This window comes from Carcharodon carcharias, chromosome 4 (genome assembly GCF_017639515.1).
Source record: "Carcharodon carcharias isolate sCarCar2 chromosome 4, sCarCar2.pri, whole genome shotgun sequence".
In the NCBI taxonomy this organism is placed as follows: Eukaryota; Metazoa; Chordata; class Chondrichthyes; order Lamniformes; family Lamnidae; genus Carcharodon; species Carcharodon carcharias.
The window spans coordinates 59,884,662-59,907,961 of NC_054470.1; the positions used below are offsets into that span (position 1 = coordinate 59,884,662).

The 23,300-nt window shown below is 40.2% G+C and overlaps 1 protein-coding gene across 7 annotated transcripts in view; it reads right to left on the bottom strand.

Moving 5' to 3' along the window:
• focad (focadhesin) overlaps nt 1–23,300 on the bottom strand; it is a 246,608-nt gene that overhangs the window by 161,676 nt on the left and 61,632 nt on the right. For 5 of the 7 annotated variants that reach the window (XM_041186297.1, XM_041186293.1, XM_041186294.1 and 2 more), the window contains exons 6-9: nt 12,767–12,868; nt 12,037–12,241; nt 3,108–3,314; nt 1,173–1,260 (exon numbers count right to left, since the gene is read on the bottom strand). In XM_041186297.1, the coding sequence (XP_041042231.1) occupies nt 1,173–1,260; nt 3,108–3,314; nt 12,037–12,241; nt 12,767–12,868 (602 nt within the window). Of the gene's footprint in view, nt 1–1,172; nt 1,261–3,107; nt 3,315–12,036; nt 12,242–12,766; nt 12,869–23,300 lie in introns of those variants that run through there. The other 2 variants (XM_041186298.1, XM_041186300.1) reach the window with 2 other exon arrangements.

The window sequence follows — 23,300 nt, forward strand, 5'->3', positions numbered from 1 at the left end:
ACGTGGACATAGTGAACCATGAGGACAAATCCTATCATTTACAGCACAAGGCAGCTTGTTACTCTTACACACGTCTACCCAAACATTTTTGTGACTTGCTCCAGGGTAAGGCTGTGCAGTCATGCTTGGCTGTGGGTCCAATGGATGTGAATTTGGACTTGTCCTGAGGAGTGGCATGCATTTTGTCAATATAGTCACACTTGTTAAGGAGGACTATTCCAATTCCTTCGTCCAACTTGCAAACATGTATGTCTGGGTTAGCCTTGAGGCCTTGCAATGCCACCTGGCATTTTCAATGTCATATCTGACATGAGATGCGACATTAGATATAATTTAGCAATTGGACTGCATTACTCTAATAACCAAATTAAGATGATCAGTTGGCCCTGCAATTTGGCTCACTTACACTTGCTAGAAGTTATACATATTCATATGCAGGAGCCTGGAGCAAGTCCAGGCATTGCACATTTTTTGAATTAAACAAAAGCGTGGGGGAAAGAGAGTTCCCTGGTGTTTTCTCCAGAGTCGACTTGCCAACAAATCAGCATCCTTTTTTCATGCAGTATAAATTGTTGCTCGCTTTGAAATTTAGCATTCTTGCATCTGTCCTGATGAGTGCAAGATGAAAAGCTTTGACAGCATCACTTTTTTTCAGTAATATTGAAGACATTTCTCTTCATCTCAGTCTTCAATGGTGGACCATTTATTCTGAGACTATGACCTTGTGTTCTGGTTCCCAGCAAAGGATAAATAAAACCAGCCTGTTTAACTTTTGGAGGGAGAAACAGAGTTAACATTTCAGGTTGATGACCTTTCATCAGAAATTAACTCTGTTTCTCTTTCCCTAGGTGCTACCAGACCTGAGTATTTCCAGCATTTTCAGTTTTTATTTCAAGCTTCCAGTATCGGCAGTATTTTGCTTTTGTTCAACTGCTGGGTTGAAATGTTTCAGATTTTATTTGATCTGAGTCATGAGCATAAAGTAATATCTGCAAACAATCCATTCTATTCGTGGCCCTCAAGGATAACTAGAGAAGAAAATATATTTTTCCCATCAATCATTTTTGCTTAAGATTTTATGAATCAACCCAGTTTCCTCAAAAGAATTTGCCTTCCTCACACACAAAAGTGTCTTTAATTTCAATTAATTTCAACATTAATTTCAAGCTTACCGAGATTCAAAATGGGCTCTTGCTGACACACTGGAGTCTGTAGCAGAAGTAAGCTCAGTCCAACAAGCATCTTTTCAGCATGAATACTCTACAAATAGATCATTTTTTAAAAAAATGCTCTGAAGTTATACTGATTAGCATATATCATACTGCACTCAAACACAAATGATTATGACAAAGATGATTACAATGCACCAAGTCTGGAATACATTCAAAACATCAGAATGACTCCAAAAAGTTATCTGACCGACTTATTAGTAACTAAAGCCAAGTGAAAACGTGTCATGTTTTTGATGTATAAAAGGTGCTTTAAAAAAAACACAACCTGATTAAGTTTCTCTCACTGTAAATATGAGCAAACACAAGGGTAAATTGCCATTTCATTCTTTACAGCAAATGGGTTTTTTTTAAACTAAATGCTTGCTCATACGTTGCTTGTACCTTTTAAGTTTCCCTCACTGTAAATATGAGCATTTTCCTATACATTTACTTATGGCTATGATAGAATCTTTATAATACACTACTCTTCATCTACTAGGTTCGCTGACCAATATGCCTGATATAAAGAAGATGACCAAGTTAGAAAAATATACAAACTTTATCCTATGATTGTGGCACTCTATGTATTTAAATTGCAAATATATGTTGCTCAACAGTTAAAAAGCCATGTATTCTAATTCAAGAATTCACATTGCACATCTAGAAAACAAGTAGATTTATGCTCTTGCAACTTTTGGGGGCACATGAACTATTTGGCATGAAAGACTCTACTAAATTTTTCAACATCCAGTGATACTTCTGTAGATAACAGCATACAAGGGAGCTTATTGGCACAGGGGAAACAAATTCATAAACTTCAGAAAGCCTTAAGAAAACGAGAAGCAAGTTACAGAGATCTGAAGATTGGAGGCTAGCCAACAATTGTTTTATGAATGTCAACCGATAAGGAGTATTAGATTTGATTTTCTTTTTAAAGTGCATTTCAATTCACATCCAGTACCCCTTTTCTAATTAAAGTCGTTTGTTTTGGAGCCAAGGACCTGGAAAGGCAGGCATCTTGCTTTCCAGAATGCATGAAGTTGGTGGTCTGGCAGTAGCAGACTGCAAGATATTATGTCCCAGGGCTTTTGAAGCCAGTGGGCTCCATATGTGTCATGTACATAGTGCAAAATGACCTGACATTTGAAATGCCAATTGAACTAATCTGAATTCCTGGCAGCCCTAATTCTTTAGTTGTGATTCTTGCAAAGGAAGTAATAATGTAATTGAATAAGGATTAAAACTACATTATATAGACAGCAAGGCACCACCTATGATGTATCACACACAAAGAGCATATGATACACCAATGTTCCCGCTAAGTGGCACAGATGTGCAGCATCAGCCGGGCAGGTACCACACAGGCCTTGTTAAATAATGTGTGCGCGCAACCATGCAAAACAATTTAAAGGGATCATTCACTCAAAAAAAAAATGCAGTCAAATTAATTTTTAAGGAAAACAAAAGCAAACTACAACTGATGCTGGAAATCTGAAATAAAAACTGTCCAGTTCTGAAGAAAGGTCACTGACCCAAAACATCAGCAGTTTCTTTCCTCAATGGTGATGCCAGACCTCCTGAATATTTCCAGCGTTTTCTAAATTTTAATGCAAACTTTTTAAGGCACCATGGAGTTAAGAGGATGTTGTTACACAATGGTGAAGCCCAAGATGCTTATCAGCATTAATTCAATACTAAGACATACTAATGCTCTGGAAGAAATGTGACAGAGTAATATCATATCCACAAATACGAGAATATATTGCCATTCCATTTTTATAACTAGAACAATGTTGATGGAGGGAAAGAACATTGTTTATACTTTTTAATAATAGCATGTCAGGACAAATTTCATTTACGATTAACACTTGTACATTCAAAATCCATACTGCTTACCTCGGGGACATTGCTGACAATCATCTGAATTTGATGAATAAGGGAAGAGAATTCTCCTGTGATTTGCAGACTAAATTCACAAACACAAAGCAGTTGCAGAGACAGCTGGGCTAGCTCAGACTTCCAAAAATGAGCATGGTGGAGGAAAGCTAGCGATAACTCTTTAAGAAATATAGCAACTTCTGTAACCTGTGCCAAACTAGTTACCTGGCAGGAAAGAAACAGAAATACAACAGTGCTTTTAACATTGTTGCTGAACTAGTAATTCAGAGGATCTGAACTAATGGATTAGGGACATGAGTTCAAATGCCACTATGACAGCTGGGGGAATTTGAATTTAAATGAATAATAAATCTGGAATAAAATGATCATTAACAATCATCACGGAACTACCAGATTGTCCTGAAATCCATCTTGTTCAGCCTGTCCTTCAGGGGGGAAATCTGTTGTCCATACCTGGTCTGACCTGCATGTGAGTCCAGACAGCCATGTGGTTGATTCTTAATTACCCTCTGAAATGGCCTAGCAAGCCACTTGGTTGCATCAAGCTGCTACAGAAAAGCACCTTGGATGTACTTACACCACATTGACTGAAGTAGTTCAAGGCGGCAGCTTAACACCACCTTCTCAAGGGCAATTGGGGATGGGCAATAAACGATGGCCCCCTCCAAGGCCTGAACACACAAATGAAAGTTGATACTTCAGTGCAATACTGAGGGAGGTCTGCACTGTTGGAAGTGGATGAGCTGATAAACTGAGGCCTTATCTGCTTCCTTGAGTGGATGTAAAAGATTCCCATTACACCATCGTGAAGAGAAGGGAAACTATTCCCAGTGTCCTGGACAATATTTTTTCCCAATTAACATCAGGAAAACAGATTGTCAGGTCATTATCGCGTCACTATTTATGGGAGCTTGCTACGTGCAAATTGGCTGTTGTGTTTCCTACATTATAACAATGACTACACTTCAAGAAGTACTTCAACAGCTACAAAGTGCTCTCGGACACTTGGTGGTTGTGAATCATCATATAAATGCAAGTCTTAATTATTTATATTTCAGGAATGCTAGTGAACAATGCAACTAACAGCCAAATTCAACCCTGTGCATTACAGTTTGGGCTTATTCTAAAATATTTTTCTTGTAGCTAGAAGAAAGTTTCAGGAACCAAACCATGTCTTTCACAAACTGAAACACATCTCTTTTACTCTCTGCTGTACTTAATTAACAATAGATTGCTTAAAAGGTGAAATCATAGCCTGCCCCTGATATTTCATGTCAATTTGGAAGGTGGAAAGCATTTGTAACATCAAGTCACCTTCTGCAGGCCAAATTAATGTCCTGATTTATTTACGAGTAAAGTGAATCACAGAAGCAAAAACAGGCATAATAGAGTAGATGTAATCATCTGGAGCGCATAATAACTGAGGTAACTGATTCTAACTTAATGGAAAATCAGGCAAATTTTATAAGGGGCAGACCATCTGCTCCATTAGATTTTGGTCCAGGCAATGGAGCCTAAAATCTACCCAAAAATTTCAGATCGAAAATATGCAAGAGCCGCCTAAGGAGCTCTCTGTAAATTCTACACCTATAATGGTAATTAATTTAATTGCAGATGATTCAAGTTTAGGAAATTGATTTAAATATTCAAACTTGCATAATTGGTAACAACAGGACAATGGCTTGTCACGGTGGTCTTTTCATCTTCATTGAACTTATTTACCACAATGGGCCAGATTTTTCTGGACCAAAGTATCTCCCACATATGCATTAGTTAGACTTTTCCCTACACGCTTTAGCTCAAATATTTTTTGCAGCATAACCTGCTGGATGTGCGAATTGATAACAGTTCAGCAATGGCAACGGGCCATCTAGGACTTTGGTGAATGGTCGGGCCAATGAGATTTAAGGATTGAGAAAGAAACAGAGTATTGACCAAGAAAGAAGATGAATTAGAGTCAAATCAGGTACAGAAAAGGAAATAAAGGGCCAGATTTTCGATGAGTTGTGGAGATCCTGAGGACCTTTAGAAATGGCGGACGGGTTCCGGATCTGAAGTCCCACCCCCATTTCTGACAGATCTTATTTTCGCTGGTAGAGGAAAGGGGGTGGGGCATGAAGCGTGTAGTGTTAATTAAGAAACAGCTGGCTATTTAAACTCAGTGCACAGGACAAGCACATCTGATTTTCACTCCAGGATCATCTTCAACCTGTAGTTATCGGGGGTAGATGGGAATGTGGAATTCGAAACACAAACAGATCAGCCATGATCTTATTAAATAGTGGAGCAGGTTCAAATGGCCGAACGACCTACTTCTGCTCCTATTTCATATGTCCATATGTCTGTTCCATGACTTTACGGTGTAGATAGAAATGCTCATTTAAGCCAGATATGGTATGTCGAACTGCAAAGCTGTCAAGTTATTTAAATCCCGTCCTTTAAAAATGAAAAAAACTGCCTGCGTCTGAGAGTTGAAAAAATCTTTTTTAGCAGTTCCAATACATATTTGTTGACATAACTCAGAGCTATTGTTATAGCATTATTAATGCTTGAATGCTTTCCACAGCCTATCATTATCACAGCCGAGGGCTGCAAGTTCAGCTTGTTTGACATCTCAAATAAGTTATTTCAGCTGTCTTTGATGTGGGGTGATGATTGTTTTTATTCAAGGATTAAGTACTTGATGGGATTTAAATATATTGAATGGGCTTTCATGAATGGGATTTTTTTTTTTAAATATAGTGAACTCTATAACAGACATTCAGAACTTGATTTTATTTAATCTCAGCATAGCTCCCGAGGTCTGCCTTTGGTGGATGCTGGGTGAGTTGGCATGAAGTGTAAGGGCACTAGGTTGGCATAGGGGCTATAAAGGGCTATGGGGTGGCATGAGTTGGTATGGATGGGGCATGGGTTGCAGGTGAGGGTGTAATAAGCGAGGGCTAGAAGGCTTAGTCTTTAAGAAAACAAACAGGTTCAAGTCCCAGAGAACCAAGACAGGCCCTTTAAACAGCTCGCTTTAGCACATGGCAGCCCTTGTGACTGCCTCAGTCAGCATCTGGGGGCACTGGGCCCAATTCCATCCCACACTCGCACCACTCCCCCCACACCCAGAATGAAAAAATACCCACACTATTCAGGGCACTTTTTCACCCATGAGCCAGGAAATTTCCAGAAACTCCCTCTGGAGATAATCATCCTCTTGGTCTCAGAATGACCCATTCAAGTCAGGAACGCAGGTTAGGATGGTTTCAGGCTATGGGTATTCACACTTATTTATTCTGCAAAGTCCCTTTGTCCTGTCAAGGCGGTGTGGCAGCATTTTCTGGAATCCACAGACAGAGTCAGGTGACCCCTCTGCATCTTTTGCAGCCCAACAATGTACATTTTCAAAAGCGAAAAACAGCCCCAGAAACTTCCATACGAACATAATCTATGTTTGAAATTATGCACAGGTCTTCCCACTTCTCCCTCTGTAACATCCCTGATTCCGAGTGTGCCTCAGCTCATCTGCTGCTGAAAGCCTTGGCTGTGCCTTAATCTCTGGACTTGGCTATTCCAATGCTTTCCTGGCCGGCCTTCCATCTTACACCATACATAAATTTGTGCTAATCCAAAACTTTGTTGCCTTATACTAACTTACACCTGTTCACCCATCACCCCTGTGCTTGCTGACCTACATTGACTTCCAGTCCAACCATGCCTCAATTTTAAAATCCTCGTCCTTGTTTCCAAATCCTTCCATGGGGGCTTGCTACTCGTTATTTGTGTAACCTCCTCTAGACCTTTGATGCCTCTGCACTCCTCCAATTCCCGCCAAAGTGAACAACTTCACATTTTCCCACATTATACCTCATCTGCCAAATTTTTGCCCACTCACTCAACCTATCTCTATCCATCCCCTGCAATTTCCATATGTCCTCTTCACAACATACTTTCCTATCCATCTTTGTGTCATCTGCAAATTTAGATACCAAGCCTTTGCTCCCCTCATTGAAGTCATTAATATGAATTGTAAAAAGTTGAGGCCCCAGCACAGGTCCCTGTGGGACTCCACTTGTCACATCCTGCCAATCAGGAAAAGACCCATTTATGCATTCTCTGTTTTCTGCCAGCCAGCCAATCTTCCATCCATGCTAACATGTTACTCCATAGACCATGATTTGTTATTTTCCTCAATAACTTTGATGTGGCACCTTATCAAAACTATAGCATGTCCACACGCTCTCCTTTATCCATGGTGCATGTTACTCCTTCAAAGAACACCAATAAATTGGTTAAACATGATTTCCCCTTCACAAAAACATGCTGGCTCTTTCCAACTCCCTTGGAGTTTCTTTAAGTACCCAGCTATAACCTCCTTAATGATCAGTTCTAACATTCTGCACAAAAGATGTCAGGCAACTGGCCTATAGTTTCCTGTTTTCTGCCTCCCTCCTTTCTTGAATAGAGGGGTTATATTTGCTACTTTCCAGTCGAGTGAATCTGGTAAATTTTGGAAAATTAACACCAACGCATCAACTATTCCATTAGCCAACTCTTTTAAGACCCCAGGATGAAGTCCATCAGGACTTGTCAGCCCGCAGCTCCATCAGTTTGCTCAGTACCACTTCCCTAGCGATTGTAATTTCACCAACTTCCCCTCTCCTTTCCACTTCTTGATATACAACTATTACTGGAATGTTTTTTGTATCCTCTATAGTGAAGACAGAAGCAAAATATTTGTTCATTTCACCCACCATTTCCTTACCATCCACTATTAACTCCTTATTAGTCCTATAGAGAGTGACAACACTCAATTTACTTACTCTTATTTTTAAAATATCTGTAGGAATGCTTGCTATCCATTTTCACATTTCTAGCTAACTTCCCCTCATACTCTAATTTCTTGCTCCCAATTAACCTTTTAGTCATTCTGCCGTTCTATATGTTCTGACCAATCTCTGACCTGCCACTCACCTTTTAACAGTTATATGCTTTTTTCCTTAATTTGACGCTTTCCTTAACTTCTTCAGTTAGCCATGGATGATGGGTCCTCCCCTTAGAATTTTTCTTTATAGTAGGAATATAATTATTGAGTATTCTGAGATACCCCCTTAAATGTTTGCCACTGCTTCTCTATTGTTCTATCTCCAAGCCTAGTATCCCAGTTCACTTCAGCTAGCTCAGCTCTCATGCACACAAAGTTGCCCTTACTTAAGTTTAAAATACTAGTCTTAGACACACTCTTCTCCCTTTCAAATTGGGTGTAAAATTCAATCATGTTGTGGTCACTGCTACCGAGGGATGACTTCACTTTGATTAATTAATTAATCCTGTCACATTACACAATACCAAGACTAATATAAACTGCTCTCTGGAACCTGCTGCTCAAAGAAACTATCTCAAAAGCATATCATGAACTCATCATCCAGGCTACTACTGCCAATTGAGGGGAAGGCAGTGGCATAATGGTATGGTCACTGGACTAATAATAGAGACCCAGGGTAATGCTCTGGGGGACCCAAGTTCGAATCCAGCACAACAGATAGTGAAATTTGAATTCAATTAAAAAAAATCTGAAATTAAAAGTCTAATGATGACCATGAAACTGTAGTCAATTGTCATAAAAACTCATCTGGAAAATCTGCTGTCCTTACCTGGTCTGGCCTACATGTGACTCCAGGCCCACAGCAATGCCCTCTGAAATGGCCAAGTAAGGCACTCAGTTCTCAAGGGCAATTAGGGATGGGCAGTAAATGCTGGTCCTGTCAGCGATGCCATGTCCCATGAACAAAAAAAATTTTTCCAGTTTATATGGAGATCAAAATCATCCATGATTATTACAATCCCCTTATCACATGCACGCCAAATTTCTTTTTGTATACTTTTTCCGACTTCATGGTTACTGTTAGGGGGCCTGTAGGCCATTCCCACTAGTGACTTCTTTCCTCTACTATTCCTCATCTCCACCCAAACCAATGCTACATCCTAATCTGCTGAACCAAAGTCATCTCTAACTATTGCACCAATGCCCTCTTTGATTAACAGTGCTACCCTTCCACCTTTACCTAGCTTCCTATTCTTCTTGAATGTCATACACCCCTCAATATTAACGACTCAATCATTGTTGTCCTGCAGCCACGTCTCCATTATCGCCATCAGGACATATTTATTTACTTCGATGTGCGCTATCAATTAACTTACTTTGTTATGAATGCTACACGTATTCAGATACAGTGCCTTTTAGTTCTTACTTTTTGCTCTCCTTGTAACATCTAGTCTTCACTATTGGTGTTTTCTTATCTCTGTCCTGTCCTGCTATTCGATAATCCTCATTTCCCACATTACTAGTATGGTCCCCTGGCTTGAATCTACCCTTTGATTCGCTACATCTACCTAAGCTTGATCCGTCACCCCCCCACCCCCGGTTTAGTTTAAAGCCTTCTCTATTTCCCTAGTTATGTGATTTACAAGAACACTTGTCCCAGCCCACACTTTCCCCAGTGCCCCATGAACCGGAACCCACTCCTCCCACACCAGTCTCACCAGTCTTTGAGCCACACATTCATCTCTCTAATCTTATTTGCCCCATGCCAATTTGCACATGGCTCAGGTAATAATTACCTTTAATTCTGCTTAATTTGGTATCTAGCTTCTCAGCAACTATGCAGAAGCTCTTTCCTTGTCCTGCCTTTGTTGTTAGTGCCTACATGGTCCTCGACAACTGGATCCTCCCCCTCCCACTGTAAATTCCTCTCCAACCCTATGCAGATGTCTCGAATCCTAGCACCGGACAGGTAACACAGCTATCTGGACTCTCCCTCTTTGCTGCAGAGTGATGTCAATCCCCATCACTATACTGTCCCCTACTACCCATTTGCTCCACCCGCTTGAACGACTTCCTGTACCATGGCCAGCCTGCTCATCCACCTTGCACACCTCGCTTACATCCATACAGGCTGTGAGCACCTCAAACCTGTTTGATCAGTGCAAAGTCTGAGGCTCCTCCATTACTCGGTGCTAGGTCCCATTACCTGCTTCACTCACAGTCGCATCCTCTGTCCCTTAGTGCTGACCAAAACAGACGACTCTATTCTAAGAAGCGTGAAAGTCTCCTGTAACAAAGCATCCAGGCATTTCTCCCCCTCCCTTATGTTGTGCAGTGTCTGCAGTTTGGCTTCCAAATCAATAATCCTGATCCAAAATTCCTCTAGCTGCTTGTACTTTCTGCAGACATGTTTGGCATGGATCGCCTTGGCTTCCAGACCCACTCACACCTGTCCTGTCAGTGTTACTTGTGTAAACTTAACTTAATTACTCACTTAATTAACTTAGAATAATTCCTATGTATGCCACATCTCTTTCTTCTCCCCCTCTCCACCCCCCAATGCATTGAATTCCCACGTAACCCTTCTTTGCTACTCACTTGGTCTCTGTCTCACTGCAGAGTAGTCAGCTGACCCCTCGCGTACCCCAAATGATTATAATCTATCAAGCAGATCCTAACAAGTATCCAGCTTGGCCAGTATTCTCATAACTGGTACCATAACAGGGTAATGGATGCATTTTTATACTCCTGAAGGATGATTTCTTTTCATCACATTAACTGGAACAGTTCAGTCAGAGACTGGGCTAGTTGATGCCTTCCAGCTTAATATGTCTCAACAGATACATCACAAGAAGGTGGTGCTCAAGCACTGGAAAGGGAATTAATGCCTTAATGGTTTCATTGGGGTAGCAAAGGGCATGGATTTGAATTCCATTAAGAGTCAATACAAGTGGTTATTATCCTGTATTCCATACAAAGGCCAAGCAAGCTGCTGTATACTACAGATGACATTACACTGAAATAATGGATTTCACAATTTTAACTACTGGACCAGTTAAATAAGTGTGCAGCTTGAATAAAGAGGAAAAAAAATCAAGGTGAGGGAAAATTTCAGAAAGAGTGATCCAATTGTGAACTAGAAATATGTCATGTTCATAAAGGCATTCATTCATCATGCACAAGCTCTATTCTAGAACATGGCTGACAGTAACTATTCCCATAGTTAACTTTATTCCAGCAGAATAATAACAGCAATGTGTAAATCACCTAAATTTGCTCTAAGATTCACTGTACCTTTGAGCTCAAGCAACATGGAACATCTTGGAGTTGATTAAACACATTCAAATTCTCATTTTATATCTGTGCAATAAAACCTCGGAAATCTGCACTGTTTGACATCCCAGAATGAATGGAATAGAGTCACTCACAATACTAATATTGTGATGGTTCAGGTGCTTCTGGGGGAAAAAAATATATTTAATGTTGGGGTGATGGTCTCTTTAAGGACTAGGTTTCACGGGTGGCCGGGGGGGGGGGGGGGGTGGAACAGCGAGAGCCAGGGGGCCACAGAGAGAGGGAGAGCTGGGAGGCCACAGAGAGGGGGAAGAGTCAGGGAGAGAGGGGGCGAGAGTGAGAGAGAGAAGAGGGTAAAGAGATAAGAGAGGTGGGGCGAGAGAAAAAGGACTGGTGTGTAGTTATTCGTATTTATATTCTTTGATTTTACTGTGGTAAAATTCTTTTGTTTTAAATCATAAGCCTTGTGGCTTAATTCTTTTAGTAAAAACCTGTGTTTTCTGATTTCTAGAAACAAACATTAATGGCCTCTACCAGGTTCAATACAGCATAAACAAAATATTTGAATTATAATGAAGAAGTTTCCTGAAATAATATTACTTGAGAGTAGACGTGTGAATACTCTGCCTATCTTATTTTGGCCTTGCTACTTCCCAAAATTGCCTAATTTAAGTACTACTTTCTTCTTAAGGAATGTGTTTTCAGCTGCTAGGATTTTACAACTCCAACTGATGCTGTTGAGGAAACTCAGAGTCATAACATGAATTTGTCTACTCAATATGACCATTTAACAATATCCACAATGGTGCTAAGAGATCTTACCTGCAAGTGTGGAACAAGATCAAAGAAGAGTTGCAGAGCCTGCTGGACAAACAGAGTAGGTGCATTCTTTCCCTCTTCAGATTGGGTCTGAAGTACAATCTTAAGAAGACTAAGACGAAGCTCACAGTTCTCTCGCAGGCAATGAGGTTCACAGTACAGATATTTGAAAAACGGTGCCATCATTGGCACAATGGGTGCACTTGGCCTTTGAGAAACAAAGAAAATTGGAGACTTTAAATACCTCTAAAATGTAAGCAGTACCATTAGATCTACACTAAAACCTTTCTTCAGCATGTTTTATTTATATGCAATTTTCTCCTTTATTACATTCTCCCTGCACTACACTCAATGTTCCTCCACAAGACGACAAGGAACTAAACATCTAGGGCCAATACCTCTGGAAATGACATGCTGTATTCAACTGATAGAAGAATGAGACAGGTCCAAGATAATGTTCTACCTTTCTGTCCTGACAGGTGCCGCTCAGCATTCAACAACTTCCTCAGCAAAGGGTAAGCCAAGATCAAGAGCTTAGCAAGTGAAGAATCACAGGCACATATCCACTTGCCACCACTCTTTGACATAATACATTTGTGTACCGAGGTGGTGTGCAACCTGACAGCCTTTCAAGTCTTTTACTTTTAACTAATGTAACTGTTCCATTACCTATTACATATTTTAAAGAAAAGTTACTTTTGATAATGGATGTTTTATTATTGAACATTTTTACCTCTCTGAAGGCTGTTGAAACATAGTCGATATCTGCTGAAGGAGGAATGGCCAGCTAAGAGGTTTGTTCTCCAATACAAAAATATAAGGATGTGGAGGGCTCCTGTACAAAACAAAACACTATGTTAATAGAAGGAATACTTTATCATCTGGGTCTCCAATATCTTAGATAAACTTCTCAATAATGACTATTTAAAATAAAATAAAAACAACTTTGCAGTTAGATCATTTCATCTAAACTACAAACAAATGCATACAATAATTACAATAAGTCAACAAATCTGCTTGGTTTAATTTTTGTAAATGCTCCTCAGTTAGGTTGCCTTTGCAATATATTTAGATATTATTTAATTTCATAAACTTGTCTGTGAATAAAAAATATTTTAACACTAAACAACAGAATCAATTCTCTCTAGGCGATCAAACAGTTGAGCAGAGTGGACATAGCTCAGTATCTTCTTCCATATCAAAATCATTGCCAACATATTCCTCCCATCATAATTTATTAATATCCATATATCTCATACACATTTTCACATTATCTAAAAGACAGTTAAATATGCCACTTGAGAAATATTACATAACTAAGTACTTCAACTGTGTAGCTTTTTCCAATGTTTAAGTGCATTGAATCCAGACATGTAGCTGAATCAATGTGTGCATAACTCTGCTTTTTGTATTCAGAGTGTAAGCAGATAGCCATGCTAAAACAGTCTGTTCACATTGCTCTCAATAAATTCTCTTTCTACTGCACTGCATGTTACATTGTAATTGGGGGGCTGGGGTTTTAATGCCAATAATGAGGTGTTGGAAACAATGAAGTAGAACGAGTAAAAATCTCACCTTCGATACCAAAATTTATGGCTTGTGAGCACGCGGAATCATGCCTAGTGCCACTAATTAAATTGTTCATTCCTTGATTGATGGTCACAGCAGGTAGTGCAAGCCTAGCATTATTGAGAGTCAAGCCCCAAGAAGGTGAAGTTTAGCATGTTAGCAAATGATCCTTGGTCTCCACTTTAGCACTGACTAGTCTGACTGTTCGTCAAGTGAATTTCCGAATCAAGATAAACAGGCAACCAGATGTTTTCTCATTCCATCTTTTATATACCAAGTGCCCTTCTCCCTTCAATTTCTCTTTAGCAACTAACTACCCATCTACCTTCTTATGCTACTGTCACCATTCATGCCTTCATTCATACCTTGAATACATCTAGAACAAATTTTTCTACCTCTTGTAACCTTCTCCAAAGTGCCTGCCAAGGCACATATCCTTGCCTCCTTAACAGAAGCAACCCCAAATGCCCCACTGTCCTCTCTCCCTGACCTTCCTGTCCATTAATCCTACTGGGGGGCTAACTCTGACAACCTTTTTCCTATCCCATTCACTCCATCCACCACTTCCTCCTTGGACTCTGCCAGTAGATCAACAATCACCGCCCCCTCTGAATTTAACTCCAGTTTACTCTCACACAAAGCCCTTGTGATTCACAACCCTATTGTGGACAATTACATTGTCATCCAGACCTTCATGAAAACTAGGATAAATTGGTTGTGATTATGTTACTGGATGAGTAATTCAGAGGCCAGGACTAATACTCCAGAGAACACAAATTCAAATCCCACTATTTCAGTTTGAGAATGGAATTCAGTTTTTAAAAAATCTAAATAAAAAAACAGACATCAGTAAAAGCAGCAATAAAGCTGGTGGATTAATGTGAAAATTAATGTGAAAACTCGTTCATTAAAGTTCTTTAGGGAGGGAAACCCAACATCCTTAATTAGTCTGGCCTATACAGGATCCCAATCCCATTACAACATGGCTGATTCTTAACTACCTTCTTAAGTGGTCTCATATGTCACGCATTTATATCAAACTACTGAAGAATAGAACCCCCTACCTTATAATGCCTTGTGAGATCACCTTCCTCGTCAGCCTCAATAGTTTAAGATGAAGGCCCAGAGCAACTGGGAATGGCCTGTCAATGCTGCCCACATAGGAAGGGTTTTTTTGTGGAAAGAGGATCAGAGGTAGCAACAGATTTCACCTAAAAGAAGGTACCTAGTCGGGCTATACTTTATGTGCATCCCAGCTCTACCTCCATTGTGGTGGTGTGGCCCTGATCACTTCAGTATCCTGCCTTACTTCTCCAGCACTTCACTTTCTCTTCCTTCAAGTCCTGCACTTTGTTTTATCAGTCTCAAATGCCCTTCATCCCACCCCAAAATTTATCTGCCCACCTTCCTTCCCTCAGCTACAACACTGGAATTTATTACAGGCAGTCCTTCAGAGTAATGTGGTTAAGTCCGAAGTGGAGGCCTTAAATTTCACTAAAGCCAGTTACGCAGGTATGAGGGGCAAGTAAGTTAAGGTAGACTGGGACATTATATTAAAAGACATGATGGGATAGGTAAGCCATGGTGAACATTGAAAGAAATAATTCATTATTCTCAAAGAATACACATTCCCTTCAGAAATGCAAACCCCATGGAAAAAGTGGTCCAACTGTGCCTAACTAGAGGAGCTAAAGGTGGTATTAGATTAAAAGAGGCTTACATTGTTGCCAAAATGCAAAATGAGCCTGAAGATTGGGATGGTTTTAAAATCATCGAAGGATGACCAAGAAATTGTTCAAAAGGGAGAAAATATGAGAGCAAACCAGTGACAAAAAAAACAGATTTTGAGAGCTTCCACAACCTTGTAGAAAGGAAATGATTAGCAAAAGTAAATATATGGGTTTCTCAGAGGTGGGGACAAGAAAATTTCTAATGAGCATTAAGGAAATGGCAGGGATGATCAACAATAATTTTGTATCCATCTTCATGGAAGACAAAAAAAAATTCCAGAAATAGTGCAAAACCAAGGGTCTAATGAGTGAGGAGCTTAAAGTAATTAGTATTAGTAAAGAAAAAAGTACTGGAGAAATTAATGGAACAAAAAGCCAATGAATCCCCTGAACTTGATGGCTACATCATAGGATATTAAAAGATGTGGTCATAGATATAGTTGATGCACTGGTTTTGCTCTTCCAGAATTCCCCAGATTCTACAATGTCCCCCGTGAATTGAAAGGGAGTGAATGTAATTCTGCTGTGCAGGAAAGGAGGGAGAAAGATAGCAAGGAACTATAGGCAAGTTAGCCTGACATCAGTAGTTGGGAAAATGTTTGGAGGTCTGGTAATAGGCTGCTTAGAAAATCATACTATGAATCAGCAAAGTCAACATGAAGGAAAATCACATTTGGCAAATCCGAGTTTTTTCTTAAGAGTGTGACAAGCAAGGTAGATAAAGAGGAACCAGTGACTGTAGTAGTTTTGGATTTTCAAAAGTCAAAGGGGCCATTAAGAGATTATTACACAAGACTCATGGGATGGGGATAATATACTAGCCTGAATTGAGGATTGGTTAAAGAACTGTTATAATTCCCATAGAGATCAGTAAGTTTTAAAAATAGAGATGTGAATTTCCAGTGATCAACTCAAAGGATCACATGGCAAGATTTCATATTTAAGATGTTTACTCTAACAAACACACTAAAATCAATATCAACTACCCTCAACAACTTAACACAATGAAAAACCCAACGCCACATTTATACATTATACCACACTCTCAGCAGAGACATAGCCTGATAGATTCAAGTCCATGTCCCTCCTAGCATTTTGACAGGCTCTCTTCTCCCTGCCGTGCCAGGGTGAGTCTTCCAGTGCCCTTTTTAAACAAAGTTCCCTTCACTCAATTTTCTGAGCATAATCAAATGGGCTTCCTTCCAGCTGCAAGGTCCACTTCAGTGACTCCTCGTTCTTAAGTCTCCAAAAGTCCCATCTTTCCTGTCTTCTTTCAAAACAAGAAACCAACTCTTACAAGCATCCTGCTCTCACAGCTGCAGCTTCCCTGCTTTGTACAGACAGCATCTCTCTCTTTCCAGAGTCTCAGAGTCTGTAAATATGCCAGCTGTACAGCCAACTGCCTTTCCCTGTGTCCGCTGGTGTTAAACCTGGCACCCGACTTTCAATAACGCTTGACCTAGGCCCCCTATTCCCATGGCAACCAGATCACAAAGGCTTATCACTAGGCAGAACTAATAAGTGGTCACATGCCCCACTCCACTACTCCATTTTACCTTGAATTAAAGGAGGCAGTTTAAACATAGTGACCTTAAAAAGCCTCATATTTGTAACAGGACAGAAAAGAGACTGTATAACTAAGTAGATCATTCTTTGAATTGGCAGGTTATAATCAATGGGACTCCCCAAGGATCAGTGCTTGGATCTCGGTATTTACAATCTATATCAATCACGTGGATGAGGGGCCAAGTGTTATACAGCCAAATTTGCTGACGATACAAAACTAGGTGGGAATGTAGGCAGTGCAGCTTCCTTACATCCTTCTCAAAAGGGCTACAAACCAGGTAAGTTGAGTGGGCAAAAAGGTGGTGCATGGGGTTCAATGTGAGAAAAGTCAAAATGTCCAGTTTGGTTGGAAGAAGGATAATTTTTAAAAGGTGAGGGGTAAGGAAATGTTGGTATGCAGAAGAACTTGGGCGATTTTGTACACAAGTCACAGAAAGTTAACAGAAAGTCGGAAGACAAATAGTAAGTTAGCCTTCATTGTAAAGGGGATGGGTATAAGAGTGAGGAAGTCTTGCTGCAAATATACAGGACTCTGATGAAACTACACCTGGAGTATGTGCATAGATTTCGTCTCCTTACCCAAGGAATGATATGATTGCCTTAGAAGGGATGCAATGAAGGCTGACGAGGCTGATTGCTTGGACAAGTGGGTTTTCTAATGAGGAAAGATTTTGTAGAATGGGACTATATTGTCTGGAGTTTACAGGAATGAGAGGTGATCTCATCGAAACGTAGAAGGTTCTTAGAGGACTTGACAGGGCGGATGCTGAGAAGTTATATCCCTTGGCTGGAGAGTCTAGCTCTAGGAACATAGTCTCAAGACTAAGAGCCAACCATTTTGGGCTGGGTTAAGAAGAAATCTCTTATAAACTTATTTAGAACACAGAAACAGGCAATTTTGCCCAACAGGTCCATGCCAGGATCTGTGCTCCACATAAGCCTCCTCATCCCACCCACCTTCATATAACCCCTTCTGTTCCTTTCTCCCTTGTGCGCTTATCTCTGTGGCCTATTTTTTAAATCTTTTGAACACACTATGCTTTAAAAGTAATTCAACACCACCCCCAATCTCCCCCCTGCCAACTCATTTCTATGGAAAACTAATTGAAAAACCCTGAAATGGGTCAAGCACTTTTCCCAGCAAGAGAAGTTCCGTTTAAAACATTGGTTGGAGCTGATGATACTCAGCCACAGAGGGTGGCCACGTTTCAATAACAAGTCACAGATTTGAACCATCCCCTTCCAAATAAGGACCCAGTGTTCTGCTTGCTGAATAACTGACTGTTAATATTTGCTGTTGAAATCAAATCATCCTGCAGTTGTGATACTGTACAATATACTGAAAAATAAGTGCATTACCAAGGTATTTGACCTAATGCATCAGCAAGATTTAATTTCAAAAGCTTGATATGAAAGTGCCCAGGATAAAGGATATATCCAAGGTTCACAGATACTCAAAGGCTTCCAAAAGGTCAACAATACTGAGTTCAAAAGGTCATGTTCATCTAGAATTTGTCACTTTGTATGACAGAGTGACTAGTTACAATCTGCCTGACCATCTCTGTCCTCAGAGAGGTTCCCATGGAGATTTGTCACATTAAGCAGTAGAAACCTATCTAATGTCATTGCATGTAATTTGTCAGGCCCACAGTTAAGGTGACTGCTTGAACAATATCATTTGTTGCCAAAGAGTACCTTTGTGAGATAAGTTAACCTTGCCCTTTCACCGGTCAAATACAAGTTAACATACACTGCATTGACAGGGTTGAAGTGATGCATGAAATGAGGCATGAACTTCTAAAAGAATTGCTTCAATAACTACAGAACCCATCTACTGGCCATGCTCAATGTTAACCTGTTCCTATCCACATAAGAGAAAACACAACAGGCTTATTTTTAGTCATTTGAGTTATGGGATAAAACTGTAGAAATGCAACTCCACTCCCCAAAAAAATCCAAAATTTGCACATCTCCAACAATTGCACATATTTCCATATTACCAAACAGATAATGAATACACCTGTCAACCTCACCCCTATTAAAAAGTCTAATACCAAACAAAGCACCAGAAGATAACGAGTTAAAAAAAACAGCAAATAGTCAAGATGAAAGGAATAAGTAGGACACTATTGGTCTAACCTCAGTCAGGCCATTTGCTGTATGTCTCTCAGGACTATTTAACACAAAGGGGCAATTTGCTTTCCTCTCATTTATCCACAGGATAAAGTCATTATAGCTTAGATTGAATGCTTCTGTCTGACAGGACCTTAATGATGCTTCAAACAGTGTCTTCTGAGAAATGGTATGGTTTTTAATTAAAGGAGGAGACACTAACAAGACAAATGTTGAACTTGATTACACTGTAAGCTAAAATCAATAGCTAACCTCACACACTATGTCTCCATATTATTTCTCACCTCTCAACCCTATCAGGTCAACAAAAAAAAAGTTCAGTTGTATCACACCTACTTTGATTTTCTCTCCTTATAAAATAACGAGTATTTGGTCCAATACAAAAATGTCGTTTAGGTTGCAGCAAAGCCTTAAACATTTAAAAGGACAGCCAAGTCTCACAGCAGGGAAGCAATAACGTAGCAGAGCACGTCAAGGCAGTTGCTGAAAATAGTCAACACCTAACCTAATTTCATTAATGATACTCTTTCAGAAAGAAGTTACGGAAGATAATTCATAAGTCAGACTTCATATTACACAACAGTGGATGCAATCTTCATCCACGAGTTTTCAGAGAATGAGCATTACTGGGAGGACAGGAAACAACAGCAGATGCTTGGATCATCACTTCATTGAATGCTTTTAAGGAAACTGAGAAACAGAAGCACTAAACCATTGATACTATAATATTCCATTGTTAACTAATGCTGCATTATCCTGCACATTTTACAGTTCAGTATTTGAGCGTGCAACAATTATTTACAACACAATGTTACTATCTCCGTAGAGGCCGATAACATTTGAAAAAGAAATTCAATCTTCCAGTTAACAACTGAAAGAATGACACGGCAAAATTTCACATTTTAAAACGTTTATTGTAACAAATGATGAAAATGACTATTAAATGAACACTTTTATCTTTATAGGCAACTTATACTTCCAACTCCAGAAAGGAACATTCCCCTTTTAGACTTATTACACATAGCATTCTCCAAGGAATTACAGTCTTTTTAGCAAACAGTCCATAGTTGCTCCATGGTTCCCATGTCCCAGATTCACCGAGTAGTAACTTCAAGTGTCCATCTCCGCAGGTGTTCCCCAGTTTTCGGACAGCTTCGTAAATCAACCGTCAGTAGTAAAATCTGTTCCATCAATCCTTCTTGCCCCTGGCCATGCCAGATGAATCTCTCAGAATCCTTAGATGGCTACAGCAGGTGTCTCTTTGACGAGAGACTATCTCTCCAGCATCTGGCTGTGGTAGCTCAAAGTCAAGCAGCCTTTTTTCTCCGTTGAACACACACAACCTCTACTGTCTATCTGTGATATTAATTGATTTGTGAGGAAGCCTGGAACTGGATCTCAAAGATGGCTTCCTCTGCCCTCTTCCCTATGGCAACGTGAAGCATATTAACTTTGCATCTGGGTAGAAATGCCAATTAGCTATCCTTGATCCCAACTCCTTTCAACCTAGAAATAAATGGGTCAGTTTGCAGCACAACTGGTGAGATGAGAGTGAGTTCCCTTGATATCAAGGAAGCACTTGACAGAGTGTGGCATCAAGAAGCCCTAGCAAAACTGGAGTCAATGGGATACAGGGGGAAAACTCTCCGCTGGTCGGAGTCATACCTAGCACAAAGGAAAATGGCTGTGGTTGTTGGAGATCAGTCACTTCAGCTCCAGTACATCACTGCAGGAGCTCCTCGGGGTAGGGTCCTCAGCCCAACCATCTTCAGCGGCTTCAAAAATGACCTTCCTTCCACCATAAGGACAGAAGTGGGGATGTCTGCTGATGATTGAACGATGTTCAGCACCATGCATGGCTCCTCTGATACTGAAGCAGACCATGTCCAAATGCAGCAAGGCCCGGAAAATATCCAGGCTTGGGCTGACAAGTGACAAGTAACATTCACGCCATACAAGTGCCAGGCAATGACCATCTCCAACAAGACAGAATCCAACCATCGCCCCTTGATGTTCAATGGCATTACCATCACTGAATCCCCACTATCAACATCCTGGGGTTTATCATTGACCAGAAACTGAACTGGACTAGCCATATATAAATATTGTGGCTACAAGAGCAGGTCAAGAGGCTAGGAATTGTGCAACGAGTAACCCACCTCCTGACTCTCCAAAGCCTGTCCATCATCTATGCGAGGCACAAGTCACGAGTGTGGTGGAATACCCCACTAGATGAGTGCAGCTCCCACAACACTGAGTAAGCTGGACACCACCCAAAACAAAGCAGCCCACTTGATTAGCACCATATCCAAAAACATTTGCTCCCTCCACCATCGACGTACAGTAGCAGCAGTGTGTACCATCTACAAGATGCACTGCAGGGATTCACCAAGGCTCCTTAGACAGCACCTTCCAAACCCATGACCACTGCCATCTAGAAGTACAAGGGCAGCAGATAGAAGGGAACATCGCCACCTGTAAGTTCCCCTCCAAATCGCTCACCATCCTGACTTGGAAATATATCACCGTCGCTGGGTCAAAATCCCGGAACTCCCTTCTTAACAGCACTGTGGGTGTACCTACACCGCATGGACTGCAGCGGTTCAAGGCAGCAGCTCACCACTACCTTCTCAAGGGCAACTAGAGCTGGGCAATAAAAATGCTGGCCCAGCCAGCAAAGCCCACATCCCATGAATGAAAAAAAAATCTGATACCAACAACACCTTTCTGCGGTCTTGGGAGACTCAAGCGTCTACTTATGGTAAACTCAGACACTGTTGCCATTGTCTCCAAGCATAAATACCTTGCACCACCTTCTCAATAAAATAATCTAAGCCTTCTTTTGATTTCAAACAAACAATTAAAATATACAGGCTTACTGTTGGGCAGACTTCAGGTCACATGACCCTCTTCATTTACCCTGAATTTAAAGCTAAACAAAAAAAAAAGTAATCTTGTTGGAACTATGAGATTTATAAGATTACTTTTTTTCACAACTATGTTGCCATTCAGATTTGTTGACTATTTCAGATTTTGCAAAATTGGTTCTAAGTCTCAGGATGCACGCTCTGAGTGTCACAACAATGACATATTTACCTTCATGTGTGCATGCACACATCATACCAAAAGCAAGCAAGGAAGCCACTTTGCATTGCCACAGTAAGAGGCAGCATGGCTATAACTAAAGTCAAACGCTAAACAATGCTGCTAATTAATGAGAAGAGACTGTCGCACACGATAAGAGGTAAATTAGAACTCCACATATCTGGTTATCATATGTCTACCCTGATAATCTATCTCAGCCATGGAATAGTCCACAACTATGCTCCACATTTTTAATCTCTCAATTGCTCTGCTTCACTGGCCATTAATTTAACCAATATAAATTATTTTAGCACGACCATGTTGTGAATGGGTCCTCTAAATTGTTTTAACTGGAGACTTTTTTTTTAAACCCCAGATCCTACTTGGACAACACTTCAGAATACATTCTGTAGTAAAACTATTATTTTGTCATAAACCGAGACAACCTTGACCACACACAACCTCTACTGATAACCTTTGATGTAAAATAAGAAGAAGTGAATTTTAATCAGAAACCATTTCTATGTGTTTCTACCAGATACTTTAAAAACAAGGAAAGCTATTCTTTGCAATTATAAGTGGAAATATCATAGATAAAATAACTTGGCATTAAGTTCCAAAGTTAAGTTGAAAATAAAAGTGGAAACATCTCATTTTAAAAAGACAGCATGCAGAATGGCACTCTGGAGCACTGAAATGCTCCAACAGAGAAGTGATCATTGATTGCCGCACTTGCAAATCTCAGAGTCTTTGAATCCTAGGATTCAACGGTTGAAGGAGAGATGACTGGACCCAAAAGAAAGAAGAATCAGATGCACTCATGGGTATTCCAGCATACTTTGCATACAAATTCACACTAGCACCAGCAGAAACCCATGGCCAGGTCAAATTCTTGCCTGATCACAAAGTTTTGTGGAGACCAAAGTGGAGGGGAGTGGGGGGTGGGGAGATGGAGAAGCAGAAGGAAGTTTCACCTTACAATTAATGTATGGACATTCAGAAAGCTATTCCAGAAAATTAGTTTTTTTTTTAAAAAACACTGTCCAGGGTCACATCCTTCAAACTAATAACATCAGGATGCTGACACAAAACAGCACCATCATGATGCAGTAAATGCAAGTTGAAGGGTGTGCTTAACCTCCGGTTCACCTTAAACTCTGGTTAGGATCGCAAAGCTTCTTAGGA